This window comes from Coniophora puteana (assembly GCF_000271625.1).
Source record: "Coniophora puteana RWD-64-598 SS2 unplaced genomic scaffold CONPUscaffold_1, whole genome shotgun sequence".
NCBI lineage: Eukaryota > Fungi > Basidiomycota > Agaricomycetes > Boletales > Coniophoraceae > Coniophora > Coniophora puteana.
Window position 1 is genome coordinate 1,831,732 of NW_006913053.1, and position 20,140 is coordinate 1,851,871.

Sequence of the window (20,140 nt, forward strand, 5' to 3'; positions counted from 1 at the left end):
TACCCCCCACCGCTCTATACCGACTCTATGTCCTCCGCCCCATTAGTGGCAGAGCGCTCTCGTTCGACACGACCCTCCGCAAGCAGTTCCCACAGCCATGACAAACATTCACTTAGGCAGTCCAGCGACAGGGCCGGTGCGCCCACCATGAACGTAAAGAAGGGAAGCTATTTTGAGGCCCACCCTCGTCCAAAGACGGACCCTCGCCCAAAGGCCACCTCCCGTTCGCCCTCTCATAACAGCCCTCCATCTCCATCTTCGTGGCGTCTAGAAGACCTCACAGAGCCAAAGGACCATACGCCCACCTTGTATACGTTCCCGACGTCAGACAGTGCCTCATTCCTCAGGGACACAGATTTCCTCGAGAAACATACGCGCTCCCGAACAAGGACGGGTCCTTCCACCCGGTCCTCCCATGCCGACTCGTCCATCCCACCCCTACGATTCTCCGGCGCTTCCAGCCTGCTCGATACACCTCCGCAGACACCTATCGATAGCTCGTCAATACGGCAATATTCGTTCGATCATTTTCCAGCTGTTGTGAGTGCTCCAGTCGCGGGTGTAGAGGCCATGGACGCGATGGTGGATGGAATGAATGGTGTATTCTCAGCAGAAAGCTGTTTCTCTCGTAGCTACTTGGGTTCTCGGCTCGGTGCTCCTAGTCACCACCCCGCATATCACCCTCCGCTGCCCACACCTCCCCCCGGGATTGTCCTAGGCAAGGGCAAAGGCCGTCGAGAAGACTCTGACGAGGATGACGATGACGATACTCCTCGCAGACCTTCTCGTGGTTCCTCGCGGAAGATCTACCAACGATCAGCGAAAAAGATGCCCGCATACGGTCATGCACATGCGTCTATCACTGAACCGCGGACCCGTGAACGGCATAAGCGTTCTACCGATTCAGACGTACATTCAGTTGCTCCTTCGCAGCATAGTAGCAGGAGCAACCGGAGTGTTGTTCCTTCGATATCTGAGATTGTTCGAGCCCATGCACCACCTAGCCAATGGTCACACTCATCCACCACTCGTTCAGACCATCAACATTTCTCCAGGTCTCCCCCTTCTGTTGTAGAGGACGATGAGTCAGAGCCCGAGCCCCTGACTCCAGGCGAGGAAGCGGAGATGCTCACTCGGTCATCTATTGACAGCATAGCTGACGAAGTCCGTCGATCGCTTCGCTCACACAAGCGCTCACAAAACTTCAACTCCCCTCGCGATCGCTCGTTCCCCGACCCTCCTTCACTCCAAACTACTCCCGAGGACTCGACTTCCCGACCTTATGGTTCTGGTGCTGTCATGGATGATTACTCACAGGGGAGCTCTACGGCTTCACTCAGGACGTCATTGCACTCTACCGAGGCCCCCAAAGAAAATCCAGTCGATGCCTCTCAGGCTATAGCAGAGTATCTGCGTTCGCCACGTCTCACCACCATCCTCAAACTGCATAGAGGTCCCCATGCTTCGCCAGATCACCCTCTACAAGTCAGTTTGTCTGATATGGGTGACCCCAATGGCTTTCCGGTCGTTGTCTTCCTAGGCCTAGGCTGCGTGAGGCATGTTACTGGTTTATACGACGAGATGGCCGATTGCCTGGGACTTCGCCTTATCGCCATTGATAGGCAAGTACGTGGTTTCTTGGGGATGAGCTAGGCTCTAACTTGCTGATCTAGGTGGGGATTGGGTCGAACTGACGTACCTTCTTTGAGATCGTCCAGAGGAGTACCAGAATGGGCGTCGGCAGTTGAAGAAGTTCTTGACATTCTCGGTATATACGACTGCAGCATCATGGCTCATTCGGCTGGAGCGCCCTACGCACTCTCCTTCGCAAATCGTGTCCCTGAGCGTATTCGTGGAGACATTTGTCTGTTGGCCCCCTGGGTGGGTGGCGGTGAAGGTCAGGTCGGCTTGGTTTCTGGTCGCCAACGGTACTGACTTATATCATGTACGTTAAGGTGGTTATAAGTGGTTGAAATATGTGCCCAATGGTATATTGAAGACCGCTCAGGCCGCGGAGTGGAAGATTCAGGCTTGGATGATCGGCAAGCCTCCTACTATTGCGTATAACAAAGGCATTGGCTACACAGTCAGAAAGTCACCGACGACGCAACCCTCAAAGTCGGCGAAAGACCCGCCGTCCCTGCATCGTGATATGAGCTATGGGAATAATGAACAGGATTCTGATGATATCAAGCCACGGGTCAGTACCTCGAGCGCATTCAGTGACTACGATGATCTTCGTGACTTTGACGGTCGCTTTGGGAGCCAGAGTACGTTAGGTGCTTGTCCTCCGAAACAGCCCAAACCGAAACGTAGCTTCTTGGGCAAATTGAAGGTCTGCAAGTCTCCTGGAAAGCCGCCTTCCCAGCCATCTTCGCCCGCACTGGAGTCGCCCCCTCCTACTGTCGGCAGAAAGTTAAAAAACCTGCGATCAATGGGGTCTCTAAAGTCAAAGGCATCTTCATCCTCGGCACCAGGAACTATGAAAAAGGCGGATCTTGTTAGCCCCCTGCTTCCTCAGCCTAGCGCTTTCGACGGACTAGGTCTCGGCGAAATCGACTGGGAACCTAACAAGGCCGACAAATCCGCGGTGGCGTTCCCCTCATTAAACCACACCAAGTCAGACAAAGTAATTGAGCACCGACCGCCAAATAACCCTCGGGATGGTGGTCGCAGGTCTGTATCTTTCAGCGCCGCTAGCTCGCGTAAATATTCCCAGTCGATGAGTCTCCCCGCCTCCCCGCCTCCAAGCACATTCTCTTCGCCCTCTATCAGCCCACCTATACCATCGATATCATTCCAGGCCGCCCTTGGAAGCGCTCTCATTGCGGCATCTCATGCAGAGGCCTCCAAAGGAACGCACAGCGATCTTCTGCAGGTGCTCAACCACGACAACCGACCGTGGGGGTTCTCGTACACCGACTATCCTCACCACGTTCATATGTGGTACGGTGACCGGGACGAGAAGATCGCGGAAAACGCGGTGCGGTGGATGGAGCGCACCATGACGGCCGAGCGGTGCTCCGTCAAGGTCGTCAAGGGCGCAGACCACTCTCTGATGTACAAAAGCTCGGTCGTCGTCGAGGTACTGGAACGCATCAGGGAGTTCTGGTAAAATTCTATTTTATGTCTCTCTTTATTTCATTGGTTCCTACACGGTCATTTTTATTTGTGTATATTGGCATACCTTCAACATCTCCAACATCTCTCACTATGGTTACCCCACGATTCCCTCCACTTCACCCCCGCATTGCTATTACGTTACCTTTTGCTGTCTATATATACCATTCGCACTTCTCTGGATCTTACACTACCATTATCATTTTACCACACACCCCCTAGGTACTAAACGCGAAACCCGCGGCCCTTTATCATGGCCTTGCAGTATATCCCCGATGTCTCCATTAATCCTCTACTACGTATACTGTAAGCACTGTTATCCAGACTCGAGTTTGTACAGGCGGTGTCCGAATGGATCTATTTACAACAGTACAACAGCACTAACTTATACTATCCGTTAACGTGAATCGCTTCGCGAACCAGCCTGATGCGCACTCTCCCGGCCATCGTACGGGTTCGGGAGAGAAGGCCCAAGCGACCGCCGGCCCGAGAACATCGTAGCATAGTATCGGCTGGGCTCGACGACGCTCATCTCGGGCGTCGGGGCGGACTCGTCCGAGGCGATCGTGGTCACCGAGAAGCGCGAGCCGAGGTACGTGTGCGCGGCGCTCGACATCCTCGTGTGCGTGTAGTCGCTGGTGGTGCTGAGCTGAGCCTGGGCCTGGGTCTGAGGTTGACCTCGGCTTTCGACGTCGGGCATGCGCTGGATGGCGGCGAGGCGGCGTTTGCGCGTTCGGAGCAGGACGATGATGCCCAGGGCGAGAGAGAGTATGCCGAGGAAGGACAGCATGGTGATTACGGCTATTAGAGTGCCCGATAACTTTGAACCGCTGGAGAGACTCTCGGGAGTGCTTGATGATGCCGGGGACGTGGATGTGGTGGAAGCGGTGGTGCTCGAGGGGCTAGAGAGTGTCGTTGTCGGAGAGGTTGTTGTTGTCGTAGATACCGTCGAAGTCGTCGACGTACTGGACGACGTGGACGTGCTGGATGTTGTCGATGCACTGGTGGTGACAGACGAGGTGATCGAGCTCGTGGTCGTAGCAGGACTCGAAGAAGTCGCTGTAGAGCTCGGAAACAATGGAATTGGGGCGGTAAAGGTGAACGTGAGGAAGGGTATAGGGACAGGAAGGACGGAGATGATAATCGGCGTCGACGTCGGGACCGGGGCAGGCGGACGCCTATGACGAAGGGAGTCCTCGAATGCCGCTGAACTCTCCGTCGCAGGCCCCCGAGGCACGAAGGGCGATGTCGCTGCACCAGATTGACCCGAGCTGGTCGGTTCTGCGGACGGACGCGATCAGGCATTGCGGGGTGTCACAGAGAGCGGATACATACCAACATCACCACCACAGGATATTGGGATGAGGTCGGCGTCACCGCTACGGTCTGCAGGATGTCATGAATGTCAGGTTTGGCGGTTCAAATAGGTGACGTACCGTAAACACCATCCTCCGCAAGAAGTTCCACACATGATTCTGGCAATCCCTCAGCCCAGTCCAAAGCTAAGAAGTGTCAGCAAGACAAGCCAGGGAAGTATATAGGCGTATAGACTTACCGTAGGTGTCCCTGACACCTATACTAGCAGCATAGGCCACTGGGAACTGATGACAAGAACCGATTATAACCACCAGGGTGTAGAATAAAGCATAATAAGGAAAGATAAAGAAAAGGCAGTTGAGGATGACCCGCATAGCCCTCAACGCCGAGCGTCAAGCTCGCGAAACGAAAAGTAAAGGGAAGGAAAGAGGAGACGGCGAGGTGCTCTATGTATACATGGAGCAGACGAGAGCGCAGGAGGCGGCGGCGACGTCGACCCACGGGTATATTTGGGAAAGCAGCGCCCGTCCACTGCGTTGCACGATGGCACAGCCCAGGATCTGTTCAGGGCACAGGTCAGAACGAGTTCCACCGAGGAGACAGATTGGTTCCGTGCGAGTGGTTCGCGTGTTGCGCTGCTCTTAAGTTGATTTGAGACATCTCTTCAAACTCGGAGGCCAATTAACTTGGCGTGTCTCGGGCACGGGCACAATGCACATTACGGGTCCGGAGTACAAAGGCGTCAACGTTGCATATCTCACCTAGCCAACGATGGCTATGTGTTCTGCAGTCTGAAGCTCGGAGTCGACGTCCGCCTATAGTATATCAGCAGAGTACTTACAAAAGCTACTGTGAAAGACGCTGAGGTCATAGTTGATAACAAGGGCGACGGGTGTTGCAAGCGGCATCTGACAGCTACTTGATCGAGAACAATACATCCGCCCCCGGTTAAAGCACACCCAGTGCCTCCAGGCGCCTCACGTCTCAGACACGCGCTCACCGTGAGCACGCCTTCAACGAGCACGTCGGCAGGCCTACAGCCAAAGCGTGCATACAAAGCCCCATCCATGTCCAGCGCACCAGCCAAGGCAAAGAGCGGCTCGTCGGGGGGCACCGCCGGTAAGCCTCACCGAGCTCCCGGCGGCAGCAGCACCAGCCAGCGGGGCAGAAAGCGCAAAGCGGCGACGACGCAGCCAACGCACAGTATGCACGAGAACGAGATGATCATCGCTCCCCCCGCGGCAGACACGGCGCACGCCCGGCCAGAGCGTAAGTGCACACTGTCCAGCTGCTCCCCCGCAAGTGAATGTTCCCGCTGCTGACCAGAGCAGCACCGCCCCAGTTCCGACGGTCCATCATCCCCATCCCCATCCCCACTCGCAACCGCAACCATTGTTCAGCAACGTGACCCGCGCGTACCCGCCTGGGCACGGACATGGACATCCCGCGCACGCACCGGAGCCGCACCACGGCCATCGAGCCCGGACCTCCCATACCGAAGCGCACCAATACCCGCGTCCGCAGCGGCTGAGCACCTCAGGCTCTCATGATCGTGACCGGGACCACAACCAGCCAAATCCGAATACGAACCGACCGAGCATGCGGGACCCAGGACCACCGCGCTCGATGCTGCAGCGTGAGTGACCACTATTACGAGACCGGGTCGCAGAAACGGAACACTGAGAGAACTAATATCCCGTTTTCAAACATGATGCGACGATCACAGAAGCGTGGCATGTCGCGCTTTCTTCCGACCCATTAGTCGACTCCGACGAAGAGAACCCAGACGGACACGTCCGGCTCGAGTACAGTGAGTTCAGCGCGCGCCGCCGCCTACCGCATGTCTCGCGTCCGTTGGCCCATTGCTCATGCATCATCCGTTAGCTCGAAGATTAAGCGTCATCTCCCGTCTACGAGGCAGGCCACCGACACCAAGTCCTGAGCTAGACAATGCGATGCTAGCCCCTGTACAGAGCTTGCACTAGCTGTATTCATGTCCGATCCGCGAGTCCACTTTCTTGTTGTGTGTTCACCAAACTGTATTCTTCACTACAACCCAATCTCTATGTCAAACCATGAAGCAAACATTATCTTACATTCAGTATCGTGACCTACGCAAAATGTGAGGTAGCTAGTATATGCAGGAGTAAACTGTGATTACGCAAAAAAGGCGTGAGCAGCGAAGTCCGAAGGAGGGGGATATGGCTGGCCAGCAAACAACCACCTTGATGAGTTGAACAGGCCAGTATGGTAAAAAGAGGGCGAGAGAGGAGGGAGGGAGGGAGAGGGCTCCGGCCAAGTAAGTTCCGAGGATAGAATACAATAAAATAATATCTTTCTCTACACATTGCCCAAAAAACAAACGGCTCACTCGGCGAGCCATTTTTCGCATTGCTTGGCGTACTTGTCCAGTAGCTGAGCAAGATCCCGGATGACGAATGTCAAGACAACGCTCGCGAAGAACTCGGATATTCTCTTCAGCTTCACCTCCGCCGCGTTCCGCAGCTCCGGGGGGAAGGCGGCATATATGGGGGCGATGGGCGTCGACAGCATCGCCTTTGTGTGCTCGTCAAGTAGTTGTACATTCCGGAACAGACGGGTCAGTCCAGCTACATATGCCACAGGAGAATCAAGGCTAAGAAGCCCATAGTCAACACAATATCATAATTGAATGCAAAAATGAGCAACACACTTTTTGCCGTTCGTAAATTTGTCAAATTGCCGCGTTAACTTCCCGCCCCACGAGGTGACCTATACAACGCGCGTCGTCAATAAACCGGCTATTATACGCGCGCGCGCGAAGGCTGCATATAAATAACGCACCACCCCGCTCTTCTTAATCACAAACCCTTCTCCGACGCCGAGCTTCTTCCCAAAGCTCGCCACGACGCTATCACAGACCTGCCCGAGCTCGTCCAGCTTCGCTACCCACAGCTCAGCCTCTTTCGGGCCGACGCTGCCGATGCCCAGCGCGAGACCACTGCACACGTTGCCCGCACCAAAGGACTCCGCGCTACATTGCTGCATCTCTTCTAACGCAGAACATAGTACCTCGACGACCCTGACTTTCTCCGGTACGTTAGCGAGCTTCGCCCCTCCCTGCGACCACACTTCCTGGGGAACATGAAGCCGGCGCGTGATATAGCCTCCACTCTTGTTGGTCATCGTTCCAGCAAGAAGGTCCATCATGTGATAAGGCTTCCGCTGGATGTCTGAGGGAGGCTGAGGAGGTAGTGGCGAAGTAGGAGTGGTAGGCAAGTTATTGGCGAATATCGCCGGCGGGGGTACGAGGGCAGTCGGAGGCAAAGGTGATGACAGATCAGTCTGGATGAAGAGCTGTGGCTGCCCTGTTAGTGGGTTGAGCTTAGACGAGGCAATCGAAGACTTGCGTCCGCCCGATATGCTTGTGTGGGGGACAGGTCGCTGAGAGTCAAATGAAACACTGCCGTTCACAATCGCTGGACGGTGGCCAGGCTGAGATAGGGCTCGACTCCGACCGCCATAAGACGTACCACCGTGCGGCGAGGATGAGCCATTGGACCTCACATTCTGGAGACCGAATTGTGGCGGAACAGTGTCTGTAGGAGACGAACCTGATGTGTGTGTAGTTGATGGTGGTGCAGAAGTTTTATTACGTCGCTGCATGATAGAGGCTTGGCTGATCGTGTTATTTACGAGTTGTTGGTTCGAGATCGCCATCGAGCTTCCACGGGTACGTGAGACGTATTGTGCACCATCTACACCGGCAAAGGGTCCACCTGCCGCGTTAGAGGATGGAAGGGATGGTACAGGAGGCAAAGGATGGGTATCGCGTATCGCGGTACGTGGCGTTTCTGGTCGACGTGGAAGAGTAGCTAGAACGTCCTGTCCGTTCATTTGATCTTCCGAGGCATGTGCGCTACCATCCTTTACCGGCTCTTCCGTGACGGAAGTGAGCTTGCTGCCAGAGTTTGTCTTTCTGTGGGTGGTGACCGAACCTCCTCGAGGACGTCCAACTTCCAGATACTTGGTCGGTTGGCTGGCGCTAGGTGGTGCATTGATAGGTTGCATATCAGGCGGGGGAGGTGGGGATGAAGAAGGAGGCGGGGGTGGGGGTGGCAGATTGGACATGGCTCGAGGCCGGGATGAAGCAGCTGCTGCCGTCCGAGGGGTGAGTGTTGCGCTGCGGGGTGGAACGGGAGGGACGATAGGCTGATTGACGGGTTCGGGAGACCCTGGGTCTGCAAACGCGGCGTATGGATGGGAGGCGTTTTCGTCCTCTGACGAGTAGTGAGGCTCAAGACCAAACATAGTGGAACCCATTGCGTGTGCATCGCCATGGTCATCGGTCGGCAGATATTCGTCAAGAAGATCATGCTGAGGGTCATCTTGACTATGCTCTAGGCTGAAATGATATGACATGGGGGTGTCTGAGAAATTTGCAGGTGATGGCGGTTGAGTAGATGTTGTGGAAACAGAGATAGTAGACGTTCGAACGGACGAAGGTGAATGTGGGATGGGAGGAATGCTATAGATCAGACTCAAGATGTTCATGCGGTCAGCATAAGTATCGTGCTGAACGGTTGAGGACGATAAGCAAAATAATGGAGGCTTTAGCACTGTGACTTACTATCGACTTTAGCCGTCTGACTTCCTCTTCTTGAGCCATAACACTCCTTCTCCGGCCACCTCGACGCCTACCACCAGCTTCGGTACTATCCTCTCCTCTCCTGACTCTTTCCATGACCTCGCTCAAGAGGGCGACGCTCCGGCCGTACGCGACGACGGCAGCGTAAGGGTCATCGTTGGTGGAATCGAGCTGAACGGCCTCTCTTGCAAGTTCCAAGGCCTTGGTTAATGCACGACGAGAGGACGGTGGTCGGGAGTTGGAGCCGCCCTGTGAAGGGAGCGCCAAGTGTGCGCCGTTTTCGCGAGGCTGACCTTGATGGAGCATCGATTGCGGAGGTGGATCCGAATAGTCAGGCACCTGCAGACTCGGAAGGCCAGCGTTATCTGCGAGTGCAACACGTGCGTGAGGAAAGTTTGGCGCAGGACTGGAGTTTGGTACTGCGACGGGTTGGAGGCCGTTCTGAGTGCCGTTAGTGGCTAAACGATGTCTTGATGGCTGGTGGTCCTCGTTAGAAAATGCGTTAGGTAGGTCGTTTGTGAATTGGAGGGGGGGTAAGGGGGGCACGTCGGGGAGAGGCTGGGTGGGAGGAGCGGCAGCTGGTGGATAGAGGGCGGCGGCAGAACGACGACGCTGGGAGATGGCGGAGGGTACGGCGGGTGGAGAAGATGCGAGGTTTGATGGGGGGCTGAGTGTCTGTTGGTCGTGCCATTGGCGGCCGCGGTGGGGGATAGAGAAGGGCCCAGGATTAATATCGAGTTCCATGATGAAAAGGGAAGTCGGCCGAGAGAGATCAAAAGCAGAGGTGGATCCCTGCGTCGAGAGCTGCAAGAGCAAATCGGCTGGCGGGTATCGACCGTCTGTCCACCTCGGTCGGCTGCTGACTGTAGCTAGGACTGTGCACAGACACGGTGGCTGGAGCGAGCACAGCGGACACGGGCAGCCTGTGACGCCGTCGGGGGAGGCAAGGGGGAGCTGAGAGAACGAAGACGCTGTGACAAGACACTCTCTCTGGGAGTGTTGTGTTGGCCGGACAATTAGTTGGAATACCCGTATTTGGTATCTCCAACAACCCCGGATTCAGAAAAAGCCCGCTCACTATTACTAGAACGCAGTCCTCATATTACAGGCGCTTCATGCAAATTTTACCATGTAGCGAGCGCTTTTTTCAACTCGTAAAACGTCATGACCGACTGCGGACTACGTGCCCCGCTGTTGTCTTGGCTGCAGACAATGCAGGGACGACAAAACGTGCTCTCCGTTCCGATCGTCGCCCGATCCATGCATACTCAGGGTTGCTCACCTTACGGGCGTTTCCTCCGTTTCAATCTCACTCTCGATGATGGCTATGCACTGATCCCCGCACACATCCACCGTCGTAACGTCTCATGCATCATGGACCGTGGGCCACATCCGAGTATGGCGTATTGCAGTGCAGCCATATATAGGGCGGTCTGTTCTGTTTTTATGCACAAGAGCCATAAATGTGTACCCAAAGCTTCGATAAAACACATCGTATCACCAGACCAGACGACCCACTTCCTTTGGCACAATTCAGAAAGTCACCAGATCGGTCGGATTACTTACATATCCCGCAATTCATGTCAGTGACACAATTTCAAGCGAGCGAACAAGCAAGATACTTCCAATGATGCCTGTTATGATGGCAGCCATTGCTGCTATATTTATAGTCACTTTCTTGCACAAATTATCATGATCAGTCAGGACAAAATAAGAACCATGAGAAAGGGTAACTAGAAGAAGGAACGTCAATGCATTATCCAGTGAATAAAATGAAGAGCGAGTGTGTCCAGAAACGAGCGAAAGAAACACCATCGCCGGCGCTCAGGTAAAGGGTATAAGCAAAAACCAGATTTCCAATAAGCCCAACGTGCCGGCCTTGACCACCCTTCGATCACTCCCTGAGCTCCCCATGAGATCCCTGAGCAGCGAGGCGGCTCTCCAAGTTCCTAAATGCCACAACATTATAACGGACTTAAGTTATTGCAGTAACACCACCATACCTGAGAGATTCCTCCTTGGCCAACAATTCCTGCCGCTTCTCGTTGATTTCGCGTTGCACCTTGAGTTCGATCTCGCGGAGCTGATAGTTCCACTGTAAGATTGCGGTTCTTTTGAACTATCATGTCACATACCTTCTCCTCCTCCCTGCGGAGCTGCTCTTCCTTGAGACGCACACTTTGCGTGGCAAGGTCCTCGGGAAGAATGGACGAGTCCCTGTTTCTCCATCAGTGCTATGAAAAGAAACTCGACTAGGTGCACATACTGAATGTCGGAGTGAACCGTCCGCGACAGCTTCTCAGTACGATACGTTTCGTACAAAACATCGTGGGTCAACGACTTGAGATCGCCCAGGTGAGAGCTGGTGGTAAAGTTAGTAGGTGTACAAGACAAACGCAGAACGTCCTGACTTCAACAGTGCGCTTCTAAGACGGCTAAAGTCAGAGTGCTTGGGGTTGTCGACCTCGGCAATACCCCAAGGGTATATCCTAGCCCGGACAGGGTTGCCGTCAATGTCGACCTCTTCCTCAGAGCCAATGATAGCGAAGGGAAGCAAAGCCTGGAGAGAGAGCATGAGCCGGAAAACCACACCAACGCATATATGAACGTACACGAAGCTCGCTGTTGTCCTGAATGGTCTCTTCGTCATCTTCCTCCACATCATAAGGGAAGTTGTACACGGGGATATCGTAGTGCTCAATATCCTCCATGATCTAGAGTAAAATGTTAGTGTGTACGATACTCATTGATAACGAAGCCACTGACTCTCTTCTTGAAACCCTTCAACTCAGAGGGGGTCAAAGAATCGGCCTTCCCAACGACGGGGATGACATTGACACGAGGAGACAAGCGCCTCATGAGTTCGATGTCCATTTCCCTCAGACTGTTTAGTTGTCAATATGTGGCTTAAGCCTTGTTGTCAAGGAACGCACGAGTGGCCAGTGGGAGGGATGAAGTAGAGAAGGGCATGGACACGGTTGTCCCGGAAGCGAGGGTTACGCTTGATACGGGACTCCTCAGCGAGGATATCATCGTACTGGCGCTCGAGATGACCGACAATCTCCTGGAAGCTAGGGTATTGGGCTTAGACACGTGTCGGCAGAAAAGCCGGGGTAGAAGGCTCACGCAAACTCGTTGTCGATGTTGTCGCCGAAGCCGGGGGTGTCGACGATGGTCAGTGCAATACGAACACCGTCTTCCTCGAGTTCTGAAGGAACCAAGAAAGTGAGAAGGGGTATCTCTGGACAGTTGCCTATTACCCACCAACATTGACGGGCTTGATCTTGATGCCCTCCTCAACGTGAGCAGTCTCCGGGGTGTCAGAGACCTTGTGGGCGAGAACCTCGGACTCGCAAAGGGTGTTTACGAAGGTAGTGCGACCGGTACCGGAGGCACCTATGTTTGTCGGGCAACGCGTCGACGATTGAGCACCTATGCATGCGGGGAAGGCAAAGCGAGGGTGCGTACCGACAACCATGAGGGTGAACTGGACACCCTTCTTAACCTTGTTACCCCTACGTCTGCCGGCGAAAGACATTTTGTGCGAGCTTGTTCAACTGTTGGCGGTGCTTGGGGAGGGCAAAACAGAACGGCGAGAAACTTGGGACGATGTTTGGAACTCCGCCGCTTTGCGCCACTGGCGCGCTTCGCGCCTATTTCGCGATGTCACGCTTGCTCGGAGGCCCCTTTGTGCTTGACATAGCACAGGCAGCCCTCCCTTCCCTCTTTCGTTCCAAGCTGTAGCAGCAAGAGATTACAGCCCACCGTTCATGCTCTCGGCGACCTTACGATGTCGCCACTCTGTATTACTACTCGCTAGTCGGCAGTCTGTCCTTGTACAAGCCACGCGCCGTGAATTTCACGCAACGGACGCGTCTCGCGGTACCACTTCTGCGTCAAAGTCCACTCGTGGTGTAACAGTCACCAAGAAGAAGTTCTCTGAGCTTCCAACCAGGCCCGCCACAGATGGTGGCTCCGAGTCATCTGATACAGGTGAATCATATACGACATTGCGTTGGGCCTCGGGGGTAACAATACGTCCTTAGCTACTCATGCCACTGGCCAAATTGAGCCCGGAAATGCCCCTGCAAATTTGGATGATGTTCCTATACGGAAAAGAAAGCCACGTACGCGTGTCAAAGCTTCTGCTCAGCCCGATACTCCGCAAGGTATGCCAATTGATGCGATATACACTCAGAAATAACAACAATATAACAGATGCCACCGCAGAAACCGAGGCCCCTGTCAAGCGCAGGCGTTCTCGCAAGTCAGTAATGAAAGACGACGCCGATGAGCCAGCACCCTCTGTGTCGAATAAGCCTAGTCAACCTCGAAACATGCTGGCTACTGAGATTCTGGCGAATCTCGAACGGTTCCCGCATTGCATCTTGCTCACACGTGTCGGACAATTCTACGAGGTAAGCCGTCGCGCTGTACCCGCGCTCTTTTTCTCAAGGTATTGGTCTTTGTAGTCCTATTTCGATCAAGCCGTGGATGTGGCTCGGCTTCTCAACATAAAGCTAACTTCCAGAGTATGGGACAAGAAAGACATCGCCATGTGTGGTTTCCCGATCATACACTTGGAACGGTACCTCAAAGTTCTGGTTCAACAACACAAGCTGTTCGTGGCTATGTGTGAGGAATACCCTCGACGGACGGAGCTCAATCAGAAGCCTGAGTTTGAGCGACGAGTCGCGCGTGTCATCACTCCTGGCACATTAATCGACGAGCCATTTTTGAACCACTTCGAGAACAACTATCTTCTTGCTGTGAACAGCGCCTCGGGTCCAAACCAGTTGGTTGATGGCCTTTTGGGACTTGCTTGGATTGATGTTTCAACTGGAGAATTCTTCACTAAAACTTGTTCCTCTGATTCGCTCAAAGACGAAGTAACCAGGATAGGGCCACGAGAGGTCGTACTTGACTCGTCGCTCCGGTCGGATTCTTCACATCCTGTACGGAGAGCTGTAGACGAGGACGGCCATTTTGTCTCTTATGCACCAACTTCAGCACTAGCCTCAGAGTCATTTCTACCTACAAACCACATCGTGGACGACGTCGTAGCTTCTGAAGAGTCTAAGCGGGAAGCTTCTGTCTACACTGCTCAAGAAGCCGGTGCCATCAGTACTCTCACAAGTTACCTCCGTGTCAACCTACTGGAACATATGCCCACGTTGACTATGCCGAACCGTGACATCGCTGATACTCGCATGCAAATTGATTCTCATACGATCAAGGCTCTGGAAATCCGTGAGACTTCTCGCGAGGGAGGGACTAGTGGAAGCCTCATGAGCGTCGTTAAGCGAACAGTAACAAGTGGGGGCACTCGCCTGCTGTCACGATGGCTTTGTGAGTGAACTACTTCTTCACTGTAGTTGCGCTCTAATCGAGCCCAGGCTCACCAAGTACATCAATCAAAGAAATACAAGCCAGACAGTCGCTGGTCGAGTTGTTCTACACACGCCCACACCTTCTCGAGGACGTCAAGCAACTTCTCATGAAGCTCTCTGATACATCTCGCATCGTTCAAAAGTTCCTTCTCCTGCGAGGTGACCCTAGTGATCTTCTTGCCCTCCAGAAGACGGTTACTACCTGGAATTCGATTCAGGAACGCATTCAGCTGGAGCGAGACATGGAACAAAAGGAGAAGGTCGCCTCCACAGACAAGGATTGGCAGAGTATCGAAACTTTGGTGTCTCGCATGAACGACCTAAGTGACCTCTCGGATCGCATCAAGGCGGCGTTACATGACTATAGCCCACCAACCGCTGAACAACTGTCTGATGATCCTGATGCCGACACTGATACGTTGAAGAAAGACTCTGTCAACTCTCCGGCTTCTAAGTTTGAAGGTCAAAAATGGACAATCAACCCCGAGTGCGCCTCTCCAAAGCTATAAATTTACGAAATGGCTTAAACGTCTTGATAGCTTCTCCCCCGCGCTCACTAGCCTCCATCGAGCCCTCAACGACCTGCTCGACCGTCGCGTCAAGATGGGACAGGAGCTGCAACTTGAGTATTGTGAGCCCTTGCACTGTAGGCGGTATCGTGACTTACGCACAATGTAGCTGCGCCCTCGCTCACCCTTCGTTCATCCCCTATCTATGGCCTTCATGTTCACGTCGGCCGGAACAAGAAGGATGCCGGCAAAGTAAAAGCCTCCCCGCTATTTCAAAAGCTATCGGAGAACGCTTCGACGAGCACTTTCTTCTACCAGGTAAAGTGTCCCCCTCCTCGTTTAAGCCCGCTCTTCTCACTCGACCATGAAGCCATGGTTTTTACTCGGAAGCCAAATCACAGAAATTAGTATCGCCATAACCGAGGCTGAGAAAGAAGCTTTCAGAATGCTACGCGACGAGGTATTTTCGGCATGTTTCAAATAGTTTTTGCACCTAATGCAGTCTGATAGGTAGCTGCCTGTGCAGAGCATATCAGGCGAAACTCGCGCATCATGGACGAGCTAGACGTCACGATTGGTTTCGCTAGGCTCGCTAAGGAGATGGGATTCGTGAAGCCTCAGGTAACGGACGAGTATGTAATCTTCCAGTCAGCGCTCTTGTTTGCTCTGAAGCCCCGTTTTAGCATGTCTTTTGAAATCGTTGATGGTAGACACCCCACAGTCGAGAAGGGACTTCTTGCTGCGGGACGAGTCTTCACTCCGAACTCGATCGAAATGACCGATGCCTCCCGTTTGCAGGTTATCACCGGCCCTAACATGGCGGGAAAATCTACAGTGCTTCGACAAGTAGCATTAATTGCCCTTCTTGCCCAGACCGGTTCATTCGTCCCTGCAGAATCGGCCGTCGTCGGTATCGTGGACAGACTCTTCTCTCGGGTTGGGGCTAAGGACGATCTGTTCCGCGATAGGAGTACCTTTATGGTCGAGATGCTTGAAACTGCAGAAATCTTGCGGCGGGCGACGCCTCGTAGCCTGGTCGGTCTACATCCTTTCATGCAATTATAGCCTGTTTTGACAATATCCCAGGTTATCATGGATGAGGTGGGTCGAGGCACTACCATCAAGGACGGTCTTGCTATTGCCTTTGCGACCGTCCACCATCTCTTGACTGTCAATCGTTCTCGAGCACTCTTTGCCACCCACTTTCACGAACTAGCAGACATTCTCGGCTACGATGGCAAATCTCACGGGCGAGGCTCCTTTGAGGGTATAAGCTTCCACTGCACTGGGATCGAAGAGATCGACGTGAGTGCAATTTCTCATCTATGTATACCCAAGCTTACCAGCCACGCTTAGGACAATCATTTCGCGTACTCTCATCGTCTGAAACCGGGCGTGAACAGAGACAGCCACGGCCTTAAAGTTGCTCAGCTCGCCGGAATGCCCGACTCAGTGATAACACTCGCTAAAGGAGCGCTATCTGTCCTCAAGGAGCACGAACTTCTCAACGCCTCAGAGCTCACATCTCTAGGAAAGACTCTAACCTCGACATGAAGTCTTGGCACCATTCAATGTACCCTTTAAACTAAAGCCATTTAATGACATTGTATATACCCGTAATCGGAGCTAGTAATACTACGGATTTTTAAGCCAGCTGTGATCTAATGTAGTTAAGAGCGGATCCAGCCTTGAGCCATTCGAGTTGGTCGCTGGACATGGTATGCTTGGTGGGTATGGTGAAGACCCCGCCATCACGCTTCGTCACCCGAAGGCTTACGGTCGCATCAGCCTTACCCTCGATCAACTCAGCGAGGCCGACAGTCTCGATGACATCTCCCGAGCCAATGCGAGCGTAGTCGCGTTTGTCAGCGAACCAGAGAGGTAGAACGCCTTGTTTCTGGATGAAGAGTTAGCGAACTAAAGCAGCGTAGGTGAAGAGTGCGCTTGCCTTCAGGTTAGTCTCGTGAATACGCGCGAACGAGCGGGCGACAATGGCAGCGCAGCCTGCATCTCGCGTTAGATAAAATTTCGACTGCAGGGCGATCCAGCTTACCGTAGAATCGTGGCTGCAGCGCGGCATGCTCGCGAGCACTGCCTTCACCGTAATTGTCATCGACTACCAGAGCCCAGGGTTGATCGCGAGCCTTCATGCGCTTGGCGACAGCAGGTATCGTATCGGTCGATGACGAAGAGGCATCGTGATCATGGTCAAATGCAACATTGACTTCACCATTTTCATCATTCACAGCCTGCGCATAAGTCAGTCACAATTTGTCCAAGTGGAGCAAGCGACATGCCGTGATCACTGCAAAGCAGGTAAGTCATCTATGCAATAAGGAGACCTTGTGTAAGCTTAGACTTACGAAGATTCTCAGAGATATTCGTCAAGTGCCCCTTGTACTTGAGCCATGGTCCCTGGAAGAAAAAAACGAACGCATTCAAACTTCATGCAATGCAACCAAGGTGTTCATTCACTCACAGCCGCAGAGATATGGTCAGTCGTGCACTTGCCTCGCACTCTCATCAGCACCTTTAGAGGAGGGAGCTCGTTTCCACGCGTGTTACCGTTGCCCTCTCCGAAGTGGCTCGTGAAGGGCTCGAGGATCTCCAATCGCTGTGACTTAGGATCAATGATTATCTTCGTCTCAGGCTGGGGCTCAGGGGTGGGGCTGGGGTAGTAGTCAGTGTTGCCGGCAGCGAATCCCTGCGACGGGAGGTCCTGTCCTACGGGCGGGCTGAACTTGAACGGTTTGCCGGAGGGAAGGTCGATAGAGTCATGCATGGGGTTGAATGAGAGTTTCCCGGAGAAAGCCATGGCAGTCACGATTGTGGGCGACGCGAGGAAGTTCATCGTAAGGCGGTTTCCGTCGTTTCGAGACTTGAAGTTCCTGCATATTTCGGGTTAGATAAAGCAGGTTGCATTAACCTCCGATACGCATACCGGTTGAAAGAGGTCAATATGGCTAGGCAGTCATGGATCAATGTACGTTGAAGAGACGTTATTAGTAAGCTTACCATTCTCTTCATTCTTGGAGTCCTCGCGCTTCCACTGTGGCAGGTCAGCCAAGAAGCGACAAAGGGCATAACACAAAGACTTGCCTGGCCGATACATGGTCCACAAGCATTGGCCAAGACGGTAGCACCAACGTCTTGCAGACAGCTCGTGACACCGTCACGCTCCATGGTCGCACGGATTTGTTCAGAACCGGGAGTGCAGAGGAAAGGAACCTAGGGAAAGATAGTTGTAGCAACCGTTCAAAAGTTGCTAATGTACAAGTACCTTGGCGGTAAGACCAGCATCTTTTGCCTGGCGTGCCAACTCTGCCACACGTGTCTGATTGTATTATATTGGTTAGAACTCTCTCTTCAGTTTTGCGATACACACCATGTCCTCGTAAGAGCTGTTAGTGCAAGAACCAATAAGACCGGCGGAAAGTTCGTCTTTCCATCCTTGTTCTTTGACGAAGGAACCAAACTTGGAGAGCGGAGTAGCCAAATCAGGGGTGAAAGGACCGTTAATCATGGGCTCGAGTTTCGATAAGTCCTGGGCAAGGGTGAGTAGAGAGCTAGACGTGGGAGAAACGTCGCGTACAATCTCAATGACCTCGTCGTACTCGGCCTTTTCATCAGCTTGCAAGAAGCCTTTTGCAGCAGCCTTGTCGGCGGCGTGTGCGACCGGCGCACGACCCGTTGCAATGAGGTATTCACGCATGTTCTGTGTATATTGGAAAGTCGACGTCGTGGCACCAACTTCAGCGCCCATGTTCGCAACAGTGGCCAGACCTTTACAGTAGCAACATTTAAGATGGGCAACCTAGGACAAACAACTGGAGTGATTGTGGACATACCCGTGCAGGACTGGTTTGCGACACCGGGACCGAAATATTCCAGAATGCGACCTGTTCCTCCCTGCACCAGATATAAGCCTCCATGACAGCTGGAGCAATAGAAACGAACGAACCCTGACAGTCAGCTTGCCTGCCAAGTGGAGGATGAGATCCTTCGGCGTTGCCCAACCATTCAATTGCCCAGTCAGGTGTATGCCTAACCCTAGCTGTGAGCCACTATCTATACTTTGAAGAATGCGCCGACATACCGACAACCTGAGGCGCTTTGAGCTCCCATGGAGTGCCAGTCATTGCGTCCACAGCGTCAGCGCCTCCAACACCGATAGCTAGCATTCCAAGGCCACCAGCATTAGGAGTATGCGAGTCTGTTTTATGTATAAGTCAGGTGAGAGGCTGCTATGCGGGGACAGCGCACCAGTTCCGAGCCTGCCAACTGATTTGTCAGCCGAAACAACCAAAGCAAGAGACTTTAAGCGCTGGAGTCACTGACATTAGCATTCCGGGGGCTGCATAGTTCTCAAGGACAATCTGGTGAATGATGCCCGAACCAGGCTTCCAGAACTCGATACCATACTTCTTGGCAGCACTCTCCAGGAAGTCAAAGACCTCTTGATTCGAAACGATAGAACGCTGGGAAAGACTTCAACAAATTATCCTCTGCCTTCTGTGATGTACATTACCTTCAAGTCCGTCTCTGCGCCTTCTGCCGCTTGGATAAGATGGTCGCAGTGAATGCTGGTCGGGACGGCGCATCTAGGGAGCCCTGCGCTCATGAACTGGAGCCTGTAGACACAATGTCGGATTGGAAAATAACAAGACAACGATCAAGCTTACAGTGCCATCCTGTCATGAAGCATAGGTTAGGCATACACATGAGCAGAGTCTGGGCAGGGACGTACTGAGCAGAAGCGTCTTGCATCGCGACGCGCTCCGGGGAGAGCTGGAGGTAGCTTTCACCACGGATTTTACCACCGCCTGCAAGACTCTTAGCAGGGTCATGGAGATGACTGTAAAGTATCTTCTCAGCGAGCGTGAGTGGCCTGTTGTTGAGCAGTTCGCGCACGAGAGCGAGCTTCTCGAGCAGCTGCTCATAGGGCGGCGTGATCGAGGAGCAGTCCTTGTGAACAGGGACGTGGGTGGCCAGGCCGCGGCGGAGGAGACGCTGCGTTGGCCGGGCAGCCTTACTCAGGGCGCTGACGGCCATGGCGAGCACAGAATAGTGGAGAAGAGATGCTCGTTGTAGCTAATATGTTATTGTAGAAAACTGTGTACCTTAGATGACAGCCACGGAGTTTAGGGGCCAGGGCCGAGTGATCGAGTCAACCGTCG

General features: G+C 53.4%; 6 protein-coding genes across 6 annotated transcripts; 2 read left to right on the forward strand and 4 right to left on the reverse strand.

Moving 5' to 3' along the window:
- Positions 1–147: 147 nt before the first annotated feature.
- On the forward strand, positions 148–3,115 carry CONPUDRAFT_86484 (uncharacterized protein; the record flags this gene model as incomplete). The annotated part of the gene is made up of 4 exons (XM_007765091.1): positions 148–331; positions 356–1,622; positions 1,674–1,897; positions 1,956–3,115. The coding sequence occupies 4 exons, from the start codon at positions 148–150 to the stop codon at positions 3,113–3,115; spliced, it is 2,835 nt and encodes a 944-aa protein (XP_007763281.1).
- Positions 3,116–3,517: 402 nt separating this feature from the next.
- CONPUDRAFT_148572 (uncharacterized protein) lies at positions 3,518–4,811 on the reverse strand (the record flags this gene model as incomplete). The annotated part of the gene is made up of 4 exons (XM_007765093.1): positions 3,518–4,401; positions 4,456–4,506; positions 4,557–4,622; positions 4,676–4,811. The coding sequence occupies 4 exons, from the start codon at positions 4,809–4,811 to the stop codon at positions 3,518–3,520; spliced, it is 1,137 nt and encodes a 378-aa protein (XP_007763283.1).
- A 607-nt stretch (positions 4,812–5,418) lies between these two features.
- On the forward strand, positions 5,419–6,493 carry CONPUDRAFT_161229 (uncharacterized protein). Its single transcript, XM_007765094.1, has 4 exons — positions 5,419–5,706; positions 5,780–6,073; positions 6,164–6,247; positions 6,322–6,493. The coding sequence occupies exons 1-4, from the start codon at positions 5,505–5,507 to the stop codon at positions 6,420–6,422; spliced, it is 681 nt and encodes a 226-aa protein (XP_007763284.1). The 5' UTR covers positions 5,419–5,504; the 3' UTR covers positions 6,423–6,493.
- A 311-nt stretch (positions 6,494–6,804) lies between these two features.
- On the reverse strand, positions 6,805–7,626 carry CONPUDRAFT_44747 (uncharacterized protein; the record flags this gene model as incomplete). Its single annotated transcript, XM_007764273.1, has 3 exons — positions 6,805–7,072; positions 7,130–7,188; positions 7,264–7,626. 3 exons carry the CDS (start codon positions 7,624–7,626, stop codon positions 6,805–6,807), a joined length of 690 nt encoding a protein of 229 aa, XP_007762463.1.
- A 3,332-nt stretch (positions 7,627–10,958) lies between these two features.
- Positions 10,959–12,602, reverse strand: CONPUDRAFT_68994 (septin; the record flags this gene model as incomplete). The annotated part of the gene is made up of 11 exons (XM_007764499.1): positions 10,959–11,013; positions 11,068–11,159; positions 11,200–11,281; positions 11,331–11,426; positions 11,476–11,624; positions 11,677–11,778; positions 11,831–11,948; positions 11,998–12,135; positions 12,191–12,272; positions 12,329–12,460; positions 12,533–12,602. 11 exons carry the CDS (start codon positions 12,600–12,602, stop codon positions 10,959–10,961), a joined length of 1,116 nt encoding a protein of 371 aa, XP_007762689.1.
- A 2,794-nt stretch (positions 12,603–15,396) lies between these two features.
- On the reverse strand, positions 15,397–20,022 carry CONPUDRAFT_78822 (aconitate hydratase). The gene is made up of 24 exons (XM_007764575.1): positions 19,711–20,022; positions 19,646–19,654; positions 19,492–19,594; positions 19,302–19,441; positions 19,257–19,262; positions 19,060–19,181; positions 18,925–19,007; positions 18,812–18,872; positions 18,556–18,746; positions 18,349–18,507; positions 18,244–18,297; positions 18,063–18,191; positions 17,979–18,012; positions 17,905–17,926; positions 17,443–17,851; positions 17,327–17,378; positions 17,261–17,268; positions 17,017–17,212; positions 16,912–16,967; positions 16,320–16,860; positions 16,047–16,268; positions 15,647–15,995; positions 15,474–15,595; positions 15,397–15,423 (listed from the first exon to the last, which is right to left on the reverse strand). The coding sequence occupies exons 1-20, from the start codon at positions 20,013–20,015 to the stop codon at positions 16,609–16,611; spliced, it is 2,391 nt and encodes a 796-aa protein (XP_007762765.1). The 5' UTR covers positions 20,016–20,022; the 3' UTR covers positions 15,397–15,423; positions 15,474–15,595; positions 15,647–15,995; positions 16,047–16,268; positions 16,320–16,608.
- Positions 20,023–20,140: the final 118 nt, after the last annotated feature.